We start from the raw sequence: 21,846 nt of genomic DNA, 5'->3' as shown, positions 1-21,846 counted from the left end.
GGATGGGTTTCATTTAGGTTCCTTTAATTAACATATGTTTAGAAAATAAAAATGTTCATATTCCAAATACATTGAATCACAAAACTGAAAATCAAAGATTTTTAAGTTTCAAGACATTCCCAAAAAGCTCCCCAAGGATTGACTGATGTTTGGATGGTTGGAGATTGAGAAAAGGTTGATGCTCCCTACACCACAGTTAGCAACTAACTTCAGCTGTCCAGTATAGTGTGGCTAAGCATGTTTTTTAGAGTCATCCCGAAGTCAGTAATAATATCCATGACTGTGAATAAGTTTTTCTTTTTACCTTGGAGGTCTGCAAAACCAGTTTTCTCACATTACATTCCAGTAGATCTTATCTTTTTTTCAATTTCGCTTTACCAAAAACTATAAAACCTATTCAGAACTACTGAAGTAAAACTGAAATTTACATTTGTTGGATATTCCCCCACTTAAAGTGTTCTTACACAACAAATGAGTTTGTTGCAATGAGACTTTAAGTTAAAAAAATGCTTTTTGTAAAAAAAAGAAAAACAATTGTCCATTTGTTGCATTGTCCAATATTTTTTGTGTTTAATAAAACCTTTCCTTGAGGTCTCTGGGATTAACCTGTGAAAAATTGCTCCTCAAAATTACAAAATTGATCCTCAAATGAAGACAATGATGACCAAAACTGCTCAACATCAAAAATGTTATTTTGTTCATATTCTATTGGTCAGTATACATGTCTGTATACTGCGTGTGTGTGTGTGTGTGTGTGTGTGTGTGTGTGTGTGTGTGTGTGTGTATATGTGTGTGTAGCAATTACCACTTTTTAAACAAGGTGTATGAAATTATTTCTTGTAATGGATCGACTCGGCAAATTCTGCAAAAAAGTATTTTATGTACATTGTTAACATTGCCAGAGAACACCATTCTATACTATTCTCATCCACATAATTTTTTTTTTTTTTACACTGGAAAATTTAACATGATTGATTATTCCCTGAGTTTTCATATTTCACAAAGACATTACAACCCAAAAACATTTATATCTCATTAAAATTCACAAACAATGTCAAGTTTTGGAAGTTGGAACCCCCTGTCCCCCTGCCTCTTCCTCCTCCTCCCCCCCATCCTCCTCCTCCTCCTCCTGAGGTAATGGAACTATTGTATTAAAAAAAAAAAAGCCAAGCATATTGTGTGAAGAGTCCTGCTGCAGTGTGTCGGAGTGCTCCATTTGGTTCCATGTGTTTGGTGCCACGTCACTGGCTGACAGTCACTTGCTGTATATTCCTGATGGGCGGCAATGTGCTCATGGCCTGTGCTGGAGGGGGCTGAGGGTGGGGGTGGGGATGCGGGTGAGGATGAGGATGAGGATGAGAATGGGCATGAGGGTGAGGGTGGGGGGCAGGATACAGGGCGCCGTGGATGTCCGTGGGACTGAGCGAGCCCGGAACCGGCAGAGGGCTGACAGAACCCGGGTCGCTGTGCACGGAGCCCCCGCTGCCATCCGACTGGCCCATCTTCTTCTTGATCAGCTTGCGTTCCTTGGCGCGCCGGTTCTGAAACCAGATCTTCACCTGCCAACAAGAGACACACACACACGTATTTTATTTTGTCTTATATTATTCTAAGTTTTTATTTTATTTTATTTTAACTTTTTTTTAAAGTTGTGATTTATGATAGTTATTTTATTTTTATTTTAACTATCGACTCTTTTCTATATTTTAATTTTTTTCTTTAGTTATTTAATTTTACTTATTCATTTATTTTTGTATCAATGTTTAAGTATTTTTAATTGTTAATTTTTGATTTTGTCATTTATTGTTGTATTTATATTTTAATGTTTTAAATGTTATTTTAATTTATTGTATTTCATTTGCTTAGTAGTGTATTTTTTATCTTGTATTATTTCATTGCAATTTATTTTTTATGTAATTTGATCTTATTCATTTATTATTTATTATACTGTGTTTCCTGTTTATTTTTATTTATTTTATTTCTAATTGATTTTATTAACCCTACTGTATAATGCACATAACAGGAGAAACGTAATGTTATTAAAAATCTCACCATATATATATATATATATATATATAGAGAGAGAGAGAGAGAGAGAGAGAGAGAGAGAGAGAGAGAGAGAGAGAGAGAGAGAGAGATAAATGCTAGAAAGATAGTGTTATTATTTTACCTCATATAGTTAGTGTTACTATTTTTCCTCATCAGTTATATTATTTTTTTTATCATTTACCTATGTAAAAAAAAAGATCTCTCACAAACTAATTGGAGCACAGGTGCACCACAATATGTCTTGAATGCAGAGAAAGATGCGGTACTCAAGAAATCAGACATCATGACTCAACTAGGACATGCAAGGTTTGTTTCTTGTTTGTGTGTTGCGCGTTCCACCTGTCTCTCGGACAGGCCCAGGTTGACGGCCAGCTCGGCTTTCCTCCTAATGGTGATGTATCTGTTGAAGTGGAACTCCTTTTCCAGCTCGAGCCGCTGGTGGTCCGTGTACACCACCCGATACTTCTCCTTCGTCCTTGTCTTCCCTTCATGGGAAAATAAAAACAGGCACTTGCATTTCTGATAGAGCCGGGATTCTGAAACATTGTTATTATTGTGTGGCAAATGATACAGTTTCTTCGTCTATCTAGCTAGCGAGCTAGCTAGCTATCGATCAATCTCGCTGTCCAGCTAGCTATCTAGCTTCTTTTTTCCCCAATAAGACATTTGTAGCTAGCTTCTTTTTTCTCCCATTAAGACATTTGTAAATATCTGCTTATACTTTGGAAAACAAAGGTTATAATTTTACGATTTTTCTGTCATGTTACAGACCAAACCAGTCACTGAATTCTAATGTGTGTTTGTGCATTTTATGCACTGTCAATTTGAAATAAGGTCCTATTTTATTAGAAAGGGATGAAAATCATTCAATCATCTGATTCATTGGGTCATCGACAAAATAATTGACAGGTTCATTGATTAAGACAAAGATAGAAAATGTGATTTTTTTTGAAGAAGAAGAATAACACCAAGTGGGACACAGTAGTGAGTTGGAACAAATTTCATACAGTACTTTCAACTTTATTTTGAAAAAAAAAAAAAAACTGAAAGTGGGGTGAGCGATATTTTTCATTCTCCCTCCAGAAATTCCCTCATGAATTTCGAATGATCCAATGTTGACATGAATGACTGAAAATTACAAATAGCCCATCTGTGTGCAATCGAGTCTCAGCATATATCTGTGATAGTTTCAGAGGTCTGTTAAAAGACTATTAGGAAGCACACAGCTTCATGAAGACCAAGGAACTTACCAGGCAGGTAAAATTGCGGAGAAGCTGAAAGCAGAACTAGGATATGAAAAGATTTCACAAGCTTTAAACTCAACGCAACAGAAAAGGCTTCTCACAGAGCACCATTCGATCAATTGAATTAAAACGGAGAGAGAACAGACCACTCCAAACCTACCAAGACCCGGCCGCCCCTCTAAACTTTCACCCCAAACAAGGAGCGTGCCGATCAAAGATGTAGCCAAGAGATCAACTATTAGCCCTACACTGCACAAATGTGGCCTTTATGGAAGAGTGGCAAGTCGAAAGCCATTTGTCAAAGAAATCTAGAAAAAGTCCCAGTTGAAGTTTGCCAAGCCACCTGCGAGACACAACTAACATGTGGAAATGGTGCTTTCTTGGTCAGATGAAACCGAAATGTAAAATGCAAAACGTTATGTTTGGCGTAAAAGTAACACGGCGCATCACCCTGAACACACAATCCTCCTCACTGTCAAACATAGTCGTGGCAGCATCATGGCCTGGAGCTGTTTTTCTTCAGCAGGAACAGGGAAGATGGTTAGAATTGATGGCAAGATGACTGGAGCCAAATACAGGGCCAAGAAAACCTGCTGGAGTCCGCAATAGATCAGAGACTGGGACAGAGGTCCACCTTCCAACAAGATCATGATCCGAAACATCACTTGTTCACAAATGCTCTCCGTCTAATCTACCTGTGCTGGGGCTGTTTTGCGAGGAAGAATGGACAAAAATGTCACTCTGTTGATGCGCAAAACTGATAGAGACATACCCCAACACACTTGCCGCTGGAATCGTAGCAAAAGATGCTTTGACAAAGTATTGACTCAGGGGGGTGCCGAATCATTTGGCATGCCCCACTTTTCTTGTTTTGTTTTGTTTGTTTTGTTTTTTTTTAAAACAAACATATCATATGAATTTTGTTCCACTTCACCATTTTGTTCCACTTGATGTTCATTCTTCACATAAAATAAATGACATGCTATATCTTTGTTTGAAGCCTCAAATGGTAAAAAAAACAAAAAAACATTGCAAGCCACTGTGTATATGCACCCACATATTTATGTATATATGCATTTTATACAGTACATCACAAACATAGTAAGGCAGAAATATATATGTATATCTATCGATCTATCTATGGAGAGAGAGAGAGAGAAAGAGAGAGAGAGAGAGAGAGAGAGAGAGAGAGAGATTTTGTGTGCTGGTGTGTCGTGAGATGTTTCTCAAGGGAAATATGCGCCTGGGTTCACTAAATGTTGGGAAAGTGCACATAGACAGCCAGGCCTGGTCGGACCAGAATGAGGCGGCCGGCCGTCGGCATGCCTGGACCGGCCCTATCAGTTTCCAGCATCAAATCCGCATCTCTGCTCTTTGCTCTCCACATACGCAAATGTCCGCTTTGATGTGGACCTGCAAGTCACCTTCGCCAGGATTTCTGAACTGTTGCAGCACACACACACACACACACACACACACAGACATACACAAGCCAGCAGATAAAACCAGTCTACGACATTCACGCAAGATGGCTGGAGCCAAATACAGGGCCAAGAAAAGTGTTTACTGTTTAAGGTTAGATATCATATATTTCATATTTAGCTTTTCTTCGGCACAGTCATTTTCAAATGAATGGAGTGCAGCTGCTCCTTGACCCCCCCCCCCCCCCATAATTAATGCTTTAAATCAAAGACAACTTTAGTATGGTAATCATTTTTTTATGAGACACTTGAGTTCCCAAGGAAATTGCCCGTGTTTTGTGAGTTGGAGTCCTGTCTGCCTTGGCTCATTTTTTATCTGCGGTTTGTGGCTTCAAATTAAGTATAACATGCACACAATAGCAATTTGTGGCCATGAAATATTAAGTTGTGGCTACAAATTGGATATAACATGCGAATGAAACAGCACTTTGTGGTCATGTCATATCAATTTGTGGCCGTGAATAATTTACAACGTGCAAGAAATGCTAAATTTGGTGTTGGGCTCCATTCCATTCACTTGGCCAGATGTTCAAGTTGTTCATGGGAATACAAAACCCACCAATTGTTGTTTTGTGGCCTCTTCTACTGCCAACTGCACATCTACTTGCTTTCCACTGATGTTTTATTTGATGAAATCATCTTTCATACAATGTTGTTTTTTTTTTTTTTTTACCATTAGGATCAATGTCAATGTGAAACTGAACTATGACGTATATCAACTGATATTATTTCCTCCCCCCTCCCCAAAATAAAACACAAAATTGATTTTTCTTGGTTCCTCCTCGACACTGCTCTTTTCGTACTTTGCACTGTCAGTGTTCCCAACCCCAGTTTTATTTCGCTTCACTTTCACTCAAATAGTCATCTACTGTTCCTGCAAATCATTTCGTTTGACTGAATTCCCTTAATGGGATGAATAAAAGGACCTCCAAAATTTATTCTCCCCCTCCCCCGCCCCATCCCTCTCCTACCCATGCCACGCGTGTCTCCCTCTCGTGTAACGTAACGCAGTGTAACGCACGTAATGATGACGTGTCGCGCACGCCTCAGAGGTGCGAAAAGCGCCTCTCCCTCCTCGAAGGAGGAAGCGAGGCCGCATATCAAAGCGAGGCGAGGTGTCGACAAGCTGCAGCCACGCCGCTCCACTTCGCGGTGTGACCCGCGCGCACACGGCAAACACGCAAGCACGTCACGTGACTTCCCACGCCCGAACACAAGCTGAGCCTGGCGCCTTCTTCTCCCCCTCTTTTTCGCCTCTTCCTCGTGACCTCCGCCAAGGCAAAAGACCCGTCGCGGGTCCGGGCCCCACGCAGTCACGTTGCCACGTTCCCACTGCTTGCAGGTCATCGTCGCTATATGCTGATTTGCCTCATTATTCATGAGTTTGCTTTGGAGAGCTTCTTTTGGGGTGCTCAAGGCTCACTTTTGATCGTCAAAACGGACAGACGACACAAGTCATTCCATGAGGAAGTTAAAGGAAAAACAACAACAACGAGAAAATGCAATCAAAATGTGCTTGGAAAAAATAGGTCATTTAAATCACAAAATAATCATTAATTCAATATTAATTGTTATTTGATGCAATGAATTACAATCAACTCAAACCAGTGGTTTTAAAGATAATAAAAATATTCAAATGCACGTCGAATGGAGTAATCTACGTGACTGATATATATGTGATTATGATTTATTTACGTGATTATTTACAATGAATGAAAACCATGTAATTGAGTTCACTAGTTTAAGAATACACATTTATTCTTTTTTTAAATGAATATAGATTGATTTGAATACAATTCAAATCAATCATTTGACAAAACCAAATGCTGTGAACCTGTATGTCAAATATTTGATTCTACATTTTGTTTCATTTACAATGACTCAAGTAGGAAATTACTTGATGGGATTAAGAAAAAAAGAAAAAAATGTATTATTGTAACGATGAAACAACAATTCGAATAATTCTCATGTACTGGTGTATTATTTTCTATATATATATCATTAACTTATAAGTCATTCAATACTATTTTAAATACTATATTAGTAAGTTTTTTTTCATCTTTATTCTAGAACACAAGAGTATCCTAGTAACGAATATTTTTTATGGCAATATCATCAACCATTTGCTACAGAGTCTTACAAGGTATTTACATGCATGGGGGGGAAAATAATATATATATATATATATATATATATATATATATATGACATATCATCTCTCCATATGAAAAGATGAGGTATATTCCTGACAGAATAGAAATAGAAAAAAATGTAAAACACATTTAGATGATTTCCTTTTGGAACAATTACTTTTTCCAAATACATTTTTATATTTCTATAGGCTCCAGCACCCCTACAACCCTTGTGAGAATAAGCGAATTAGAGAATGGATGGATGGATGGATGGATGGATATTTCTTATCTTTTGTCAGAAAATAATATATATATATATATATATATATATATATGACATATCATCTCTCCATATGAAAAGATGAGGTATATTCCTGACAGAATAGAAATAGAAAAAAATGTAAAACACATTTAGATGATTTCCTTTTGGAACAATTACTTTTTCCAAATACATTTTTATATTTCTATAGGCTCCAGCACCCCTACAACCCTTGTGAGAATAAGCCAATTAGAGAATGGATGGATGGATGGATGGATGGATATTTCTTATCTTTTGTCAGAAAAAAATGTTTCAACAACTTCAAAATAATGAGGAAATGGTTTTATGGTCTGGTTCCAAAACTTGGTGGAGACTACAGTAAACTGTTTTATAAGATGTCAATCAGGCGCATGTTCTTGCAACTAGCTTTTTGATACATGCTCTTTGTTAGCAATGCTTATTACACATTTGTATGTACAGTTCATGTCCAATAATTGATTTATTTGCGTAAGTTTACATCCTTGGGAGCAAGCTCACCTCATTTGGGGCCTTTTGCTGAAAAGGAGCCAAATAAAGTCTGTGGGATTATGAACCTTGGAAAAATACATTGTTTAATACAGGTGGGGAGCAACTTTTAGGAACCAGCTATGGCTCCTTGCCCTTTTAAGAATGTAGGATGCACTATTTAATAATAAGTCCAAAATATTGACAAAAACTAATGGATGTGGTTTGCATGACTTGTCAAATGTACGTTCGTAGGGGGGCGGGGGGAAATAGCTATTAGGAACCAAATATGGTTTCTTTCCTCTGTTCATGCACATCATGGAAAAATGACAGTCAGGAACAAAACAAAAAAAAAGTTTCCTTATTCTCTTCCCTCTCTCTTAAATTGGCAAAAGGACTGCAGGAACCAGATGCAATTTGGGACATTGTCTTTTCAGTAAAAAAGAATGTTTTTGTAAGGGAGCTGCAGGCGAGAGTATAGGGCCTGTTTTAATAAAAGAAAAATCACTGAGTAGAACTTAATACAGTACAGTATGTATATTCTTGCTCTTCTAAGGGTACTACATGCAGAATTTGATCGGGAAATATATCTTTCAATAATGAAATGTGGTTCCTTGGGTCCTACTCAGGGCGTGCACAGTTTAATCAGGCAAGATTAACATTTATCAGCCAAGTATGTAGCATACATTATTGCTTTTGCAATTTGTAAAATACACTTCTCTGACATAAACAAAATAAACTTGACTTGACTTCTCTTAAAGGGAAAATAACATTTAGGAACCAAATACGGTAGACTACCTTACCAAGGATCAAGAACACTATTAAATGCGTATAAAATCCCCGTGAGGAACCAAATATGGTACTTTTACTCCATGAAGAGTGTAAAATGCACTAATAACCTAATATTGGTCCTTTAAAGGCCTAAAATACATGGTGCATTTTTGGGGAGAAAATATATTTTGGGAACCAAATATGGTTCTGGACATCATTAAAATACACCCTTACAAGGGAGAAATAATTCACTTGTGCCCTTTTATGGGTGTGTTTTAATAAATTACTCTGCAATCAAGTATGCTTTCTTAAGAAAGGGTGTGGAGGAGAGATCAAGGTTTGGAACCAAATATGGTAACTTTTCCAATGAAGAATGTCAAATGCACTGTTGAATAAGGAAACAAAGCCTTTCAGAAACCATGTACAGTATTGATCTTTGTCTTGTGAAATTTAAAAAGTAAACTCTTTAACAAGAGAAAAAAAAACTGCATGCTAATAAACTAAAATGCCATGCTTTTTAACAAGGCAAAAACACACTCTTATAATAGGGATCAATGACTTTTAGCAACCAAATATGGTTCAGGACTATTCAGGGTGTCATTTACTCTCTATTACAAAAAAAACGTTCACAGTGAGGCTCCAAATATGGTACCCTTAAGAATGTCAAATGCACTCTTTAATAGGCGAAAACAATTTTTAGAAATTAGTATATGCTTCCTCTGGCTAAGGTTACAAGATACATTTTATTAAAGGCAAATCACTGCTAGGAAACAAATGTAGTCCTTTAGAAAGTAAATTACACTCCTCGTTTGAGTCGAAAATAACTTTTCAGAGGCAAATGTGATACCTTGCCTTCTTAAGAATGTAAAATATATTCTAAGAGAAAAAAAAATAGAAACCAAATGTGGTTCCATGGGCCTTCGGAGAGTGTCATTTTACTCTTATAGAAAAACAAATTTAAAAAAATGTTTAGAGCCAAATACCCTTCCTCATTAAAAATGTAAAATGCCTTCTTTCATAGGGGAACAATAACTTTAAGAGTTGGCTCTTCCTCTGATGATAAGTGCAAAAAAACCACATCAAAATGGCACGTGCTATAAGAGTGTAAAAAAAGGACTAACATAATTTGCTGCAAACCCTTTTTTTTGTCACGTGTGCTTTTCTTTCTCAATCCCAGCTCATTGATGCATTTTTTTTTTTCTGGGTGCGTGTCTCACCTGTGGAGGAGGACTGCGCAGTTTTGCTCATCCACTGGTACGAGTTGCGCCTTTCTCGGTCGGGCGACATATGCGCGCTCCCGCCGCCTCCGCCACCGCCGCCGCCGCCGCTCCCGTCGTCCGTGGGCGGCGGCGGCTGCAGGAGGGCGGAGGCGGGCGGCGGGTGCATGTGGGTGTACTCGGCCGAGCAGTAGGGCACCTGCGCCGGCGACGAGTTGTTGACGGGTGTGGCCAGCGTGTTCGGGGGCACCATGCCGTAGGCGCTCCAGTCCTCACGGGAGGCTCCGTACGCCGACGGCCCCCAACCGCCCGCCGCCTGGCCGTGGCCGTGCGAGTCCATGTTGGGGACGTGGTGGTATCCGCTGAAGTCGGGGTACTGTGGCGAGGACACGAAGTTTTGGGGGGGCAGGCTGATGCTGGATCGTCGCACGGGGCCTTGGTGATACATGCCGCTCTCTTTATCCAGAAGGTAGCCCACATACATGGCTTTGGCTCACGCTACGAGGAGGTTCGACTTGGAAAGAGTCTAAGGACACATGCTTGAAAGGGGGCGGGGGGTGGAAAAAGAGAAGGGAATCCTCGTGAAAGTGGTCCAAAATAGGGGTCCCCCCTTTTTTTGTTAGTTGTAGTCCGTGCAGGTTGCTGGTGTTCTCACATGATGTGCTTGCTGCTGCATGACAAGATACCACTAAAAGTCTGCAAGCCAGCCGCCTTGACGTCAACTCCCTTCTACATTTGCATCCAAATGAAAGTCTCCCCCACACCCCCCCACACACACACCCACCCACCCATGCGAGGGGGCATGTCATCAGGTGACAGTGGGCCTTCTCCCCAAATTCATTCATTAACATGAGAGGCGCCAACCACAGGCCACAAAGCACAAATATTGTGCACACATAAATACACATTGAAAAAAAAAGTTTTGAAGTCACCAGGGCCATTCCATGAAAACACACCGTGGTTTAGATAAAAAAATAAACTTGGTTTGATGACTTGACTGCATTTCTAATGTATCTAATATCTTTAATGAAAATATTAGAACATTTCCCCATATTTAAATGTATTTGTAAATGTACTGTCTTTTTAATTCATTGATTTTTTTTAAGAAAAGTACATTTCCCGCCCAATGAAGACAACATTATATTCGTTATACAGTCTTGTTAATGTTGTTAAACGGTGCTTTTTTTTTTCTAAGCTACAGTATACACATTTCTGCTTCAATACAGTATATGCTAAAATGTTCGGTTACAATTTTTTTTTTTAATTTTCCGGAAAAACACAGCCCGCATTTCCACCACCTCCCAAGATAATGTCATGAACATTTCTCAAGTGTCTTAAATGTATATTTGTAGTATGAAGCTATACAGATATATTGGGTGCTTGCCTCCAAAAATGCACTAAAATTTTCACTGGCCATGACTCATTTTTACTTCTATTTAGGGGTTTATCGACATGTATAAAAATGAAATTAGTTAAAATGAAAGAATGGAAAAAAAAAACAAAGTTAAGGCAAATTAACAGCACAAATGAAAATATTAGTCAGTGAGTATTTTTAAACATCGTCTACGAGGTAATTGTTTTCTTCCAAAATGATAAAAATATATGTTTTTTTTTCATCTATTCACTTTCAAACGACGTGTTTGTGTATTACACAGTGAAGCACTGCGCGTCTTCACTGTGAACTGTGACGTCAGTGAAATTTTCCCCCCCCCCCCCCCCCCAGATTTGTGAGCCAAACTTTGCCATCTGATAAGACGATTGCCGCAAAAGGTCTCATTTAATGGACGGACTGTGCACGTTTGCAAGTTCCACGCTTCCAATATTTGCTCGCATATTCACTTGCAAATGAGGTGCAAAGTATGGGAGACCCCCCCGCCCCCAATCCAACGCCTCTCCGAAGCACACCTCTTTTTTTCCCCTCTCCCTTGAACCGTGCGCTGCGTTCACACCTCAAGGTCGCACTTCACAGCTAATTCCGGTTACAAGGATGAAGAACACCACCCCCACGGCCCCCTCCTCGTCCCCACCTGAGAGCGACACGATCGTCATTGCAAATCCTGTTGCCCATCCAAAATACAGCATGCAAAACGAGACACGTGGACGACTTTCAAATAGTTTCAATATTATTTGGAATCGTTTCAAAGGCTCATTCATTTGTCAGGTGACTAATTGGCTAATAAATGTTGACGATATCTCTTTACTACCAACAAAATATTTATGAGTTTCCAATGAAAGACACTACTATTCCTCTTTAACTCGTGTCTTTTTTCAAGAAGGATGTGGGTGGGAGGCTTTTAATAGAAATAAATTTACTCATTGCGAGAATAGTTTGTGGTGTTTTACCAGATCGTGCCACTTACCAGATAAGAGTAAAACGCCCTGTAAAGCTTTTTTTTTTTTTTTTTACAGTCAGGCAAGTAATCCTGGACAACAGACCTAAAAACAATAAAAACAACAGCAATAGCAACAACACAAGATGACATTAGAAGGGTTAGAATTTGAAGCTTGCAATTCAAGCTTTCGTCCACGCACTGCTGCTCTCTGCTGGCGTTACGAGGCACTGCACTTCACTTCACTTTACCTACCATGTCACGGTGGACACAAGGGGACAGCCTCGCTCCATGCAAAACGTTCTGGGGCAGTGCTTGCCAAATCATCCATCCATAATGGTCACCCGTCAGTCGCATATAGAGACAAACGAACATTCACGCTCACATCCACACCAGCGAGTGTTCCACGACTACACCATCAGCGACTCATCTTGCTAAATCAATTATTTTGTAAACACGAAGTCCCACCTAATAATATGTAGTTCTCAAAGAAAAGAACCACCACCATGTGTATCCAACATTCAAATACAATAGCTTGTAGGTCTATCTTTTCATCCAAAACAATTCATTTAATGTAAGTGAAAGTTGCTGTAATATTATGCAGTTTGAGCTCTAAAACCGTGCTTAAATAACGATTCAATTAAAATGCACCAAAAAGTCAAGTTTAACTGTATAAAAATAAAATTTGTAAAAGTAATTCGTTTAATAAGATTGTCTTATTGATATTACCCGTATTAGGATTGGCCGATTATCACTAAAACGCTAATCAAGATTTGCGATCAATATTGTAATCACCAATATGAATCAAATTTCTTTATCATAAACATTGTAAACATTAGTATTTTTATTACAACACTTTTCAATCAACAATATATAAACATTTGCAAACAAATGCTCTCTCTGGTGGCAGTTGCTCCGCATCACGATGCTCCCCATCTCCAATTTTTGCCATCCTATTTTGTCTCGACATGAAAGTTGTAGGGTGCCCTCGCTTTTTATTGAGACAGCTTCATGAAGCCTTAAGCACGCGTTTGCCCCCTAGTGGTTGTCTGACGACTGCAGAAAGTATTTGAAATGCAAATACTGTAGCAGCAATCCGTGGAAACGAGAACCATTTTCTTTAATAAGACAATAGCAACATTTTCAAGTCTTGCCTCAAAATTACTTCGCTCAATTTGAAATGTAGCTCCGGAAATTCTTTTGTTGACAATTTCTAGTCTGATCAAACCATTTTTTTTTTGGGGGGGGGGTATTGTCATCTTAATTTGCCGTTTGGGATTTGAACAGTGGTTACGGGAAGGCAGTGGCTATATTAAGGGACATTTCCTTTTCAGAACGAATTCTTACAGATGTCCAACTTGTGCATTTACAGTAGAAAAGCCTCTGAACCAGGGGTGGGCAACATATGGCCCCTGGCCCTGGGCAACATGGACTTTTCCGTATACACGCGTGTGTGTGTGTGCGTGTGTGTGTGTGTGTGTGTGTGTGTGTGTGTGTGTGTGTGTGTGTGTGTGTGTGTGTGTGTGTGTGTGTGTGCGCGCGCGCACACAAGAACTTGCTTAAAAAACAAAATAAAACAATCTGAACCAATCAGATTTCAGATTGCAAATTTCCCCAGTGTGGGACAAATAAAAGGTTATCTTGTATTATCTTATCTTATCTTATTCACAAATCTCCACCTTCGCGAAATCTCAGTGATGTCAGCACTCTTCCGTTCTCTGATTGGTTAATCAAACCTGATTCAGTGGGATTTATCATTACGTGCAGGTGATTGAGCAGTACGGGGACGAATGCTGAATATGATTAAAAATTCATTTTCACGGTGCACTTTTCAAGGAAAACTGGACTTTAAGGCAACAGTGTTGCTGGCTGAGTGGTTTCTCAACACGAAAAACAAATTTTTGGACACTTTCAGAGTGGCACGTATGTGCGCTACTGCTAGCAAAACAGACAAGCTGGAGGTCTGCATCAGCATCTGTGGTGAGTACAATGTAATTGTTTTCATGTTTGGATATTTTTGTCCTCTTTTTTTTTTCAAAATATTGATCATGAGCTGTTATGATTTAGTTTGGAGGTTTGAAGTGGTTTGGAGTTGATGAATTTGAAGATTAAGTTTAGCTATGTTTTTTTTTGCTTTAGTAAATATGTTTTTTATCCTCTAATCGGCAAAAGGCATCTGTCTCTTCTTTAATGCCATGAATAGTTAAATGGCGTTGTTGTATATAATTTTGCGATGTAATGGTGTCACAATGAAAGTAGCAGTTAAAAAAAATTGGAATTGTATTATTGTCAACGTTGGGCCTGTCGATGGTATTTCACATTATATGTTAGCATTAAGCTACCGGACTCTGATGACATTACATGATGCGGTTGAACAGCTTTGTGTTTTTTAATTGGCTTGCTTAATTTGTTTTTTGTTATATGGATCAATTCGTACAGTTAATTTCAACTGGGCATGACAAGCAAGTTGAAGCACGCACGCTCTGTTTCTTGTTTTGTAGTTTCTTGTTTTGTTGAACTGTGCAAGCACCGCTCCTCTGTGTGGGTTCCAAGCAGAAGTTGTTTGAAACTTTTATAATTGCCATAACATAAATGATTTTGGCGGCCCGGTGGCCCAGTGGTTGGTGCGTCAACCTCACAGTGTAGAGATCGTGGGTTTGATCCCGGCCCCGACCTTCCTGTGTGGAGTTTGCATGTTCTCCCTAGGCCTGTGTGGGTTTTCTCCGGGTACTCCGGCTTGGCTGGCAACCGGTTCAGGGTGTCCCCCGCCTACTGCCCGAAGACGGCTGGGATAGGCTAAGTTAAAAGTGCTTTTATCTTTAATGAACGGTATCATTGACTTTGCATCACAGAATGAATCTACCCAATGGTGGAGGTGAATGTCTTTCAAATGAGGAAACAAAAAATTCCAACCCGTGCTGTGTCCCACGTGTGGATTAATGGTGTTGCATAACTTGTGCGGAGATTGTCAAATTGACCGCAGTACGTCTCTGCGAAACAGGAACATCTGCTTCTATCTTTAGACCAACACGCAACACAACACACATTGCGCTCTCAGCGTGCCAAGCGGGATCCTGCAAATGCTTCAGATTTCTACTAATTGAGTCCAAGCGTGCCCAAAAATAGATCAGAGAGACATGCGTGCTGAGTCGGGCTGAGCATTGATTCCATCCAGCAGGCACTCACTCTTGAGGAATTTAAACATTCCGTCGCTGGTGAGGGAACATTTTGGCAACTTTCACTTATATTAGAGGTACTCTTGTGGTGTTTAAGACGGACAGATGAGTCAGGTCATTTGTAGATGAAAACGTGTTTAAAAAAGTGTTTGTAATTCTTAATTTGAACTGTCATTTTGTAATTTGCTTACAGTCTTCTATAGTGACTGAATCTTAACAAAAATGTGCAAATTCACACTCTCCCCCCTGCCCCGAAAAGTTTTTTTTTTTTGCCAATAGATACCACAAGATGGCAGCAAAGCATTGCTAATGATTTTCCTCAACTCATATCCACATAGTTCCTTGGTACCACGATTATAAAATGATTACAATGTTACTCAGGGACGATTCCTGCCACAAATGCTGCAAATCCTCAAGTAATTGACACTCTGTAAGTCTTTCAGTTTGCAGTAGATGCCACAAGATATCCGCACAGCACTTTTTGAGCGGTCTGAGACACAGATTTGGCCTGAGCAAAAACATATCGATGAAAATTTGTATCTTGTTGATTTTCATGTAATTTTTGGCTGGTCTGGAACGTATCGCCGTAATAAATGGGGGTTGACTGTACTTTTATGAAACAAACGTTGAGGATGATTGTGCTTTTTTGGATGTCGTGCCGTGGACTTTGTCATTGGGAAGTAAATTCAAGCCCAAGACAGGAAAGGTAAAAGGATGCCCCTCATCATGGAAAAAGACTGTTGCCAACTCCAGCCTGTTGTTTGTTGCCAAATGAAAAAAACATACTAGTCACGACCCCCACCTCGACCCCCACCCCCCACCCTCACCTCCTTTCGCCACCAACATCCTTCCCTTGTTTGTCTGCGTTGGCGTGTTTGCCCGCTCACCTCCATGTAAACATGGCAGATCCTGTCAAGACCTTCAAGGAGGCTCGTGTTCTTATTCCGGCCTTTATTCCGTACAGTATCTTCCTTCTGTATTTAACATGATGAATAACGTCAATGTAATTTTTACTTTTTTTTTTTTTTTTAATATTAACATACAATTGAACGACATAAACATAAAAATATATCCACAAAAAGGCAAATTCGTGAATGCAAAACTACAAATATACTCTACTGGTGAAGCACTAGATCAGTGGTTTCAAACATACGGCCCGCGGGCCAGAACCGGCCCCCAAGGAGGTTCGATCAGGCCCGCAGGATAATTTAAAAGTGAAAAAATGCATAAAAGACACGAAATTAATATTTGTAATAAGGTGCAATTCATGGAGTATCCGCTAGGGGACACACTGTTTTGATCAGAGTAGAAGACAACATTGTTCTGATCAGAGAAGAAGACAACCGCAGTCTCAGTCTGTCACTGAAACAGACCCAACACAGCAGACGCTATCAAGGACATGTGAATACTTCATTCTTTACACATTTAATAGCACTCTCCTTAGTTTGTAAGGTGTAGGCAGGGATTAAATTGAGATTTTATATGCACATGTGTAAATGGTTTAAAAATTCCTTTCTTTATAAATCTCGTTTAATCTTAAAGTGCATGACTATATTTTTCAATACCAATTACTTGTTAAAGTTTTGTGCCTTTGTACAATCAGTGGGATCAGTTGCAATGCATGTATGTGAATGATAAAAGTAAATTACACATTTGTCTAAGATAATCTTAAGGTGCTTCCTGAAATGTTTTGTAAAAGAAATGTTCATTAAATGTCAACATTTTCCTAATGTCCTTGTGCTTCTTTAGACCAAAACAAAGGAAAGACATATTATTTTGGTTATTTATAGCATAGTATGGTATAATTTCAATGGTCCGGCCCACTTGAAAATCTACCGAGGCCGTATGTGGCCCACAATGTGAAAGGAGTTTGACACCCCTGCGCTAGATGTTGTAAAATGTTATCATATCACTCGTAGTATGAGTAACATGTCCTACTATTGTACTAAAGTTGTCCTACTAGTGCGTACAAAAAGTGGATTAGGATTATTACCATAAAATGGATATGAAGGATATGGAAGAAATGCTCAAATGGGTTTTCCACTCGAGAGCGTTTGGCTCCCATAGGAAGCCTCGTGTGTGGCGTCCTTGAGGCGGACCGTCGTGATTAAGTGTTCCTTCCTTTGTCCCGGAGCACAGACATGCTGCCGACACCTCGCCCAACCGGGAAACGCCGTCACGCCATCCGAAGATCGCCGCGTTCCTGTCCCAAAGGCATGAATGAGTGGAGAATAAAAATATGAATCAACAGGAAGGTCATGGTTTAAAGAAATCGAAGGTGAGCGGGAAATCTTGCTACCTTCGACCTCATCACTCACAATGTCCTCGGGGAGGACAGACATTGGGCTGGGCCGTACGGCCATCTTATATTCTTCCACAAAAAATAAGATTTAAAGAAAAAAGGAGTGTCGCAGATATAACCAGCAGATATGCAAGAAAGTTACTTTTACCAACTATATTTGAGGGGTACGTGGCTGTGTTTTGAGTCATTCCACAGAAATGCTGTTTTTGAGGATATTTTCCTAAAAAAACATGGGTGGGTTCAGTAGTCTGGATTTATTCATAGTTATATAATTAAAATTGGCCAATAATCGCAACCAGGCACAAACATGACTAATGCGCCAGGCTGGTTGTAATTGCAGGGGTTGCAATCACTACGCACCAAAAGTTGATTTAAAAAAAAAAAAAAAAGCAAAAAAAAAAAAAGCATGCATAAACTTGAAATGTATAAAAAAAAAAAATTAATATGATTATTGTTGAACTATCATCATATCGGATAACTTAAACTCATTCATTTTGTTTTACAATATGTCGTCACACAAATATCAGAGCGTTAATGCTAATATTGCTATTTTAACTCCATGGGCTCTCTTTTCATTGCGGGCGTAAGTCTCGTGCAAAGCTCAGTTTAACTGTGCGCATGGGCAGAGTTTTGTTTCTCTTGGTATTTTGCTCAACTTTGCGCTGGTAGATTTGGGCGTAACCGCGCGTTTGCACCTTTGTGCGCTGTTGTGAGATGGAACGTAGACGTTTGCCAGCCAAATTCCACAGTGTCCCTCGTTTGACGGCTGACGGGGTGTTAATAAAATATATTTAAGATAATGATTATAATTCGTTCAATGAATTCGCGTTAGACCACCTGCGCTGCAAAATAAACCTGCTTTTGAGAAGTCTAAGATTTTGTCTAGTTTTTGTGACCAAATTTGCAGATGCGCTGGGATGTGGGTTGTGGGGGGCGATGCACAAACTGCCAGTGAGGCCTAGCGCATCTACAACATTCACAAACCCGCTGGATTACCCTGGCACAAATATGACGAAGCATCGGTTTTTATGCTGAGCGCAGACTACTTTCGGTTATGAAATTGTCGGATGACTCGGGGGCGAGGCAACTCCGTGTATCGAAACGCCCAAATGGATGCAACATGGTCTTGAAGACACGAAACTATAGACAAAAATTAAACTACACCCATTTTTACACCGAGCGCACGGGTGCCAGTCCACCAAAATACTGGCCCATGTCTGTTGAGTTACATGTTTATCGTGTGTCTTCGGGTGCTACATAACAAGTGATTACAAATTTGTTCCAACCATCTAGAAAAAAGTCCAGTATCAACTCTTAAAAACAATATGACAAAAAAACAACTTTTTTTGGTTAAAATATAAATATTTTCATTAAAATACACAACACAAAAAAAGCAAATGCTAAAGCTTTACCGTTTAGCTAATACCAATATTTTAACTCGATGTCTGTTTATTTACTTGCTTGTCGTTTAACTTTGTGTGACTCCTTGAGTTACACAACTAGTTAAAACTATTCCAAAGTCGTAACTATCTAGAAATGTTTTCTTGTTGGTTTTTGCTGGATTCATTTCGGAAATTAGATCATTTGTTGACCGGCGGTCGGCGGTCGTAAATTCTAGGCGCTTTCATCGATGAGATGTCCATTATTGAAAATCAAATGTGTGATTTTAATCGTATTGTTTGTGAATTGTGTTGATCAAAATATAATTAGGTATCCAAACAGATGGAACACAAAAACCACCAGAGAGCTTTTAAAGTATAAATATAGATATATTTATTTATTTGCTTCATATGCTCAGCAACAGTGTTGGGGAACATAATTATAAAACACGTGACACTATAAGAATGAAGGTGAATGACAAACTACACGGTTTTTAACTGCTTCAGGTTATTACATACATTAAAAAAAACAAATACTATTCCAGATAAGCTGCATCGACATCAACATTTTTGGTCAACAGGAATTTTCCAACATACGTTGAATGAACAGGACTAATGAAGGAGTTAGACGTTACATGTGCGACTTGTGAGCCACAATACTGTTGAATAAAAAATACATACATAAAATCGGAATATGAAAAAAATAACACATTTGATATAAAGTATCAGTGCATCGTGACTTTCCTCTGCGCATGAACACAAAAATTCCACAGTTCATCCATTTCGGATGCATTTCTTGTTGGTTTTTCCAATCATGGTCGTGAAACACAAGCAAACTGATGAATTCATATTTGGTCCACGGTTCTTTGATTTAACCCTTACATACTGTTCATTTCCCCTTTTGGCCCTTCTACCATTCCCTGAACAGTATGTAAGGGCTGACACTGATCTCCCCCCATGACAATGTCACAAAGCAAGGGCATTGGCCAAAATTCAACACAGTCAAAGGTGGTTACCATGACGCCTGCCCCGCAAGCGTTCGTTAGCATCACAACGAGGAGGAGGAGGAGGAAACCTGCTGAATCCAGTCAATGAACACAGCAGCATTTGAACATCTGCATGGTGCAAGTCAGCTTTGCTTAAACATCACTCCACGCACACATCTTCTTAGTTGACAGTGTTTACAGTTGAAATAAATACATATGTTGTGTTTGGGGGGGAAAGCTTCCTATAACATTGTAATTGTGTTTGCCCATCCATCCCTCCATTTTCGAATCTGCTTCTCCTCATGAGGACTCGCGGAGTTGCCTATCCCGGCGGTCTTCGGGCAGTAGGCAGGGGACATCCTGAACTGGTTGCAGTAATTGTGTTTGTAAACTAGGAAAGATACAATTGAGCAGAGTCTCTTTATGGGCTCCTTCAAAGTTTGTTTTTCAAGCAAAACTTTCACTCATTTGTGACTTGATGAGACAACCGGAGCAATTGGACGTTCGGACATCTTAGACACGAGACTTTAACCAAATAGGGACCTTCACATCACTCTTTTATAACTCATATTTTAAGAGGACAGATGACGGAAAATTGACCTTTTGTGACCGTTATGCGAATAGTTTGGGTTTGGCGGGGGAAAAAAGGGGTGGGATAACAGTGAAATTCTGGGAACCGAGGGAAACTTTTCACTACTTTAAAGTCAAAAGGTAAGCGGAGCTGCACTATTACAATGTTGAAAATGTACTTTTGTTGTTTACATACGAGTAGTTGTCTTTGGAGTCCGTCAAAGAGTGGAGGAGGGGATAACGGTGCAATTCTAGGAGCCCAGTGGTGAAATTTTAGTACTTTAAAACCAAAGGGTCAGCAAAGTTGCAAGAACAGTGTGTGTGTGTGTGTGTGTGTGTGTGTGTGTGTGTGTGTGTGTGTGTGTGTGTGTGTGTGTGTGGGGTGGGGGGCTGGGGGAGGATTGACTTTTTAATGATGTGTGTACAAATATGGTGAACCCTGCATAGTTGTAGTTTGGCGTTCTATTTGTTGTTTTTGCGGCGTTTTAGCATCAAGGAACTATGCTGAAGTGAGGTGAAGCGTTCACAGCTATGTTGTTAGTGGCAAAAAAAATAAAAAATTGTGATGGTTATTCTAAAATGGTGTTAAGATTACATGGAGGTGCTTGGCAAATGTTGTCACCGGTGTATTATGAAGACTCTTGTGAACTATTGTGAAGAAAAGAAAAAAAAAAAAACCCCAAAGCATAATGATCACATCTCCTTTCAAAATCTTGCCCTTTTGAACATGAGGCGTGTCTTTTCCTCTTGCGTGTTGCTTGCTGGACCTTGTGGAGCCATTTCACAGTAGAAAAGCCTGATGTGGAGCTGACTGAAAATACCTGAGCCACTTTTCACTTGGAGCAAAATGCCCGAGCTCCGCAAAGTCAGTCCGGCGCGTCGGTCGGACGACGCAATTTGGCCGCTCGCTCGTTTCACAATTCACAGTTTTGCCGACGTTCTCCCTGTTCGGCCACGAGGGGAAATCCCCTCTGAGCATGCTCGAAGGCTTGCCGTAGGTGAAAGCTTAAACGGGCGGCGTGGAGTAGCGCACCACGTAGTTGTAGTCCGGTGGCGGGCTGTGACACTCGAGGTCGGCGTCCAAGGCCGAGTCGTCCAGGTTGAGGTCCAGAGGAGGGACGCTTGGCGGGTACTTGTCCTTGTCGGGCTCGCTCAGGACCGACTCTTTGCTCCTGCTCATCGCCTTCATGCTGCAAACCACAAGCACGCAAGTTATTCCGACTGGCGTGTTGGGGACAAAGGGCTCATTTGGTAACCTGCATGGAGCTGATTGCTATTCGGTAATGAGTATACAGCAATTTTCAACTGTGAGTGTGCATCACGGACAGCTAGGAACGGGAACTTACGAGAAAGCAGGACGTTGTTACTCACAGTGACAGTAGGCGAGACCCACTGTTTTACAAAATTTCGTTTTCTCTCAGATGTACACTTTTTTTTTCCTTGAAA

The 21,846-nt window shown here is 39.9% G+C and overlaps 2 protein-coding genes and 1 long non-coding RNA gene across 4 annotated transcripts in view; 1 reads left to right on the top strand and 2 right to left on the bottom strand.

Moving 5' to 3' along the window:
- Positions 1-1,129: 1,129 nt before the first annotated feature.
- cdx4 (caudal type homeobox 4) lies at positions 1,130-10,373 on the bottom strand. The gene is made up of 3 exons (XM_019871280.1): positions 9,658-10,373; positions 2,389-2,534; positions 1,130-1,559 (listed from the first exon to the last, which is right to left on the bottom strand). Exons 1-3 carry the CDS (start codon positions 10,139-10,141, stop codon positions 1,242-1,244), a joined length of 948 nt encoding a protein of 315 aa, XP_019726839.1. The 5' UTR covers positions 10,142-10,373; the 3' UTR covers positions 1,130-1,241.
- A 3,390-nt stretch (positions 10,374-13,763) lies between these two features.
- Positions 13,764-17,686, top strand: LOC109516482 (uncharacterized). The gene is made up of 2 exons (XR_002168349.1): positions 13,764-13,967; positions 17,303-17,686. It is a non-coding gene; the product is annotated as an uncharacterized LOC109516482 (long non-coding RNA).
- A 3,186-nt stretch (positions 17,687-20,872) lies between these two features.
- kdrl (kinase insert domain receptor like) overlaps positions 20,873-21,846 on the bottom strand; it is a 47,169-nt gene continuing 46,195 nt past the window's right edge. For both annotated transcript variants that reach the window (XM_019871284.1, XM_019871283.1), the window contains exon 30: positions 20,873-21,590. In XM_019871284.1, the coding sequence (XP_019726843.1) occupies positions 21,407-21,590 (184 nt within the window). In that variant the 3' untranslated portion in view covers positions 20,873-21,406. The remainder of the gene's footprint in view (positions 21,591-21,846) is intronic.

Source organism: Hippocampus comes, unplaced genomic scaffold (genome assembly GCF_001891065.2).
Source record: "Hippocampus comes isolate QL1 unplaced genomic scaffold, H_comes_QL1_v1.1 scaffold83, whole genome shotgun sequence".
NCBI lineage: Eukaryota > Metazoa > Chordata > Actinopteri > Syngnathiformes > Syngnathidae > Hippocampus > Hippocampus comes.
Note: the sequence above shows the minus strand (reverse complement) of the source record. Positions and strands in the feature narration are given on the sequence as shown.

Excerpts from the sequence above, each read along its gene's own strand:
- cdx4 (XM_019871280.1), bottom strand. The coding sequence starts at position 10,141 with ATGTATGTGGGCTACCTTCTGGATAAAGAGAGCGGCATGTATCACCAA. Across the intron at positions 2,535-9,657 it reads TGCGCAGTCCTCCTCCACAG|GGAAGACAAGGACGAAGGAG; the intron begins GTGAGACACGCA and ends TTTCCCATGAAG. Across the intron at positions 1,560-2,388 it reads TGGGCCTGTCCGAGAGACAG|GTGAAGATCTGGTTTCAGAA; the intron begins GTGGAACGCGCA and ends TCTTGTTGGCAG.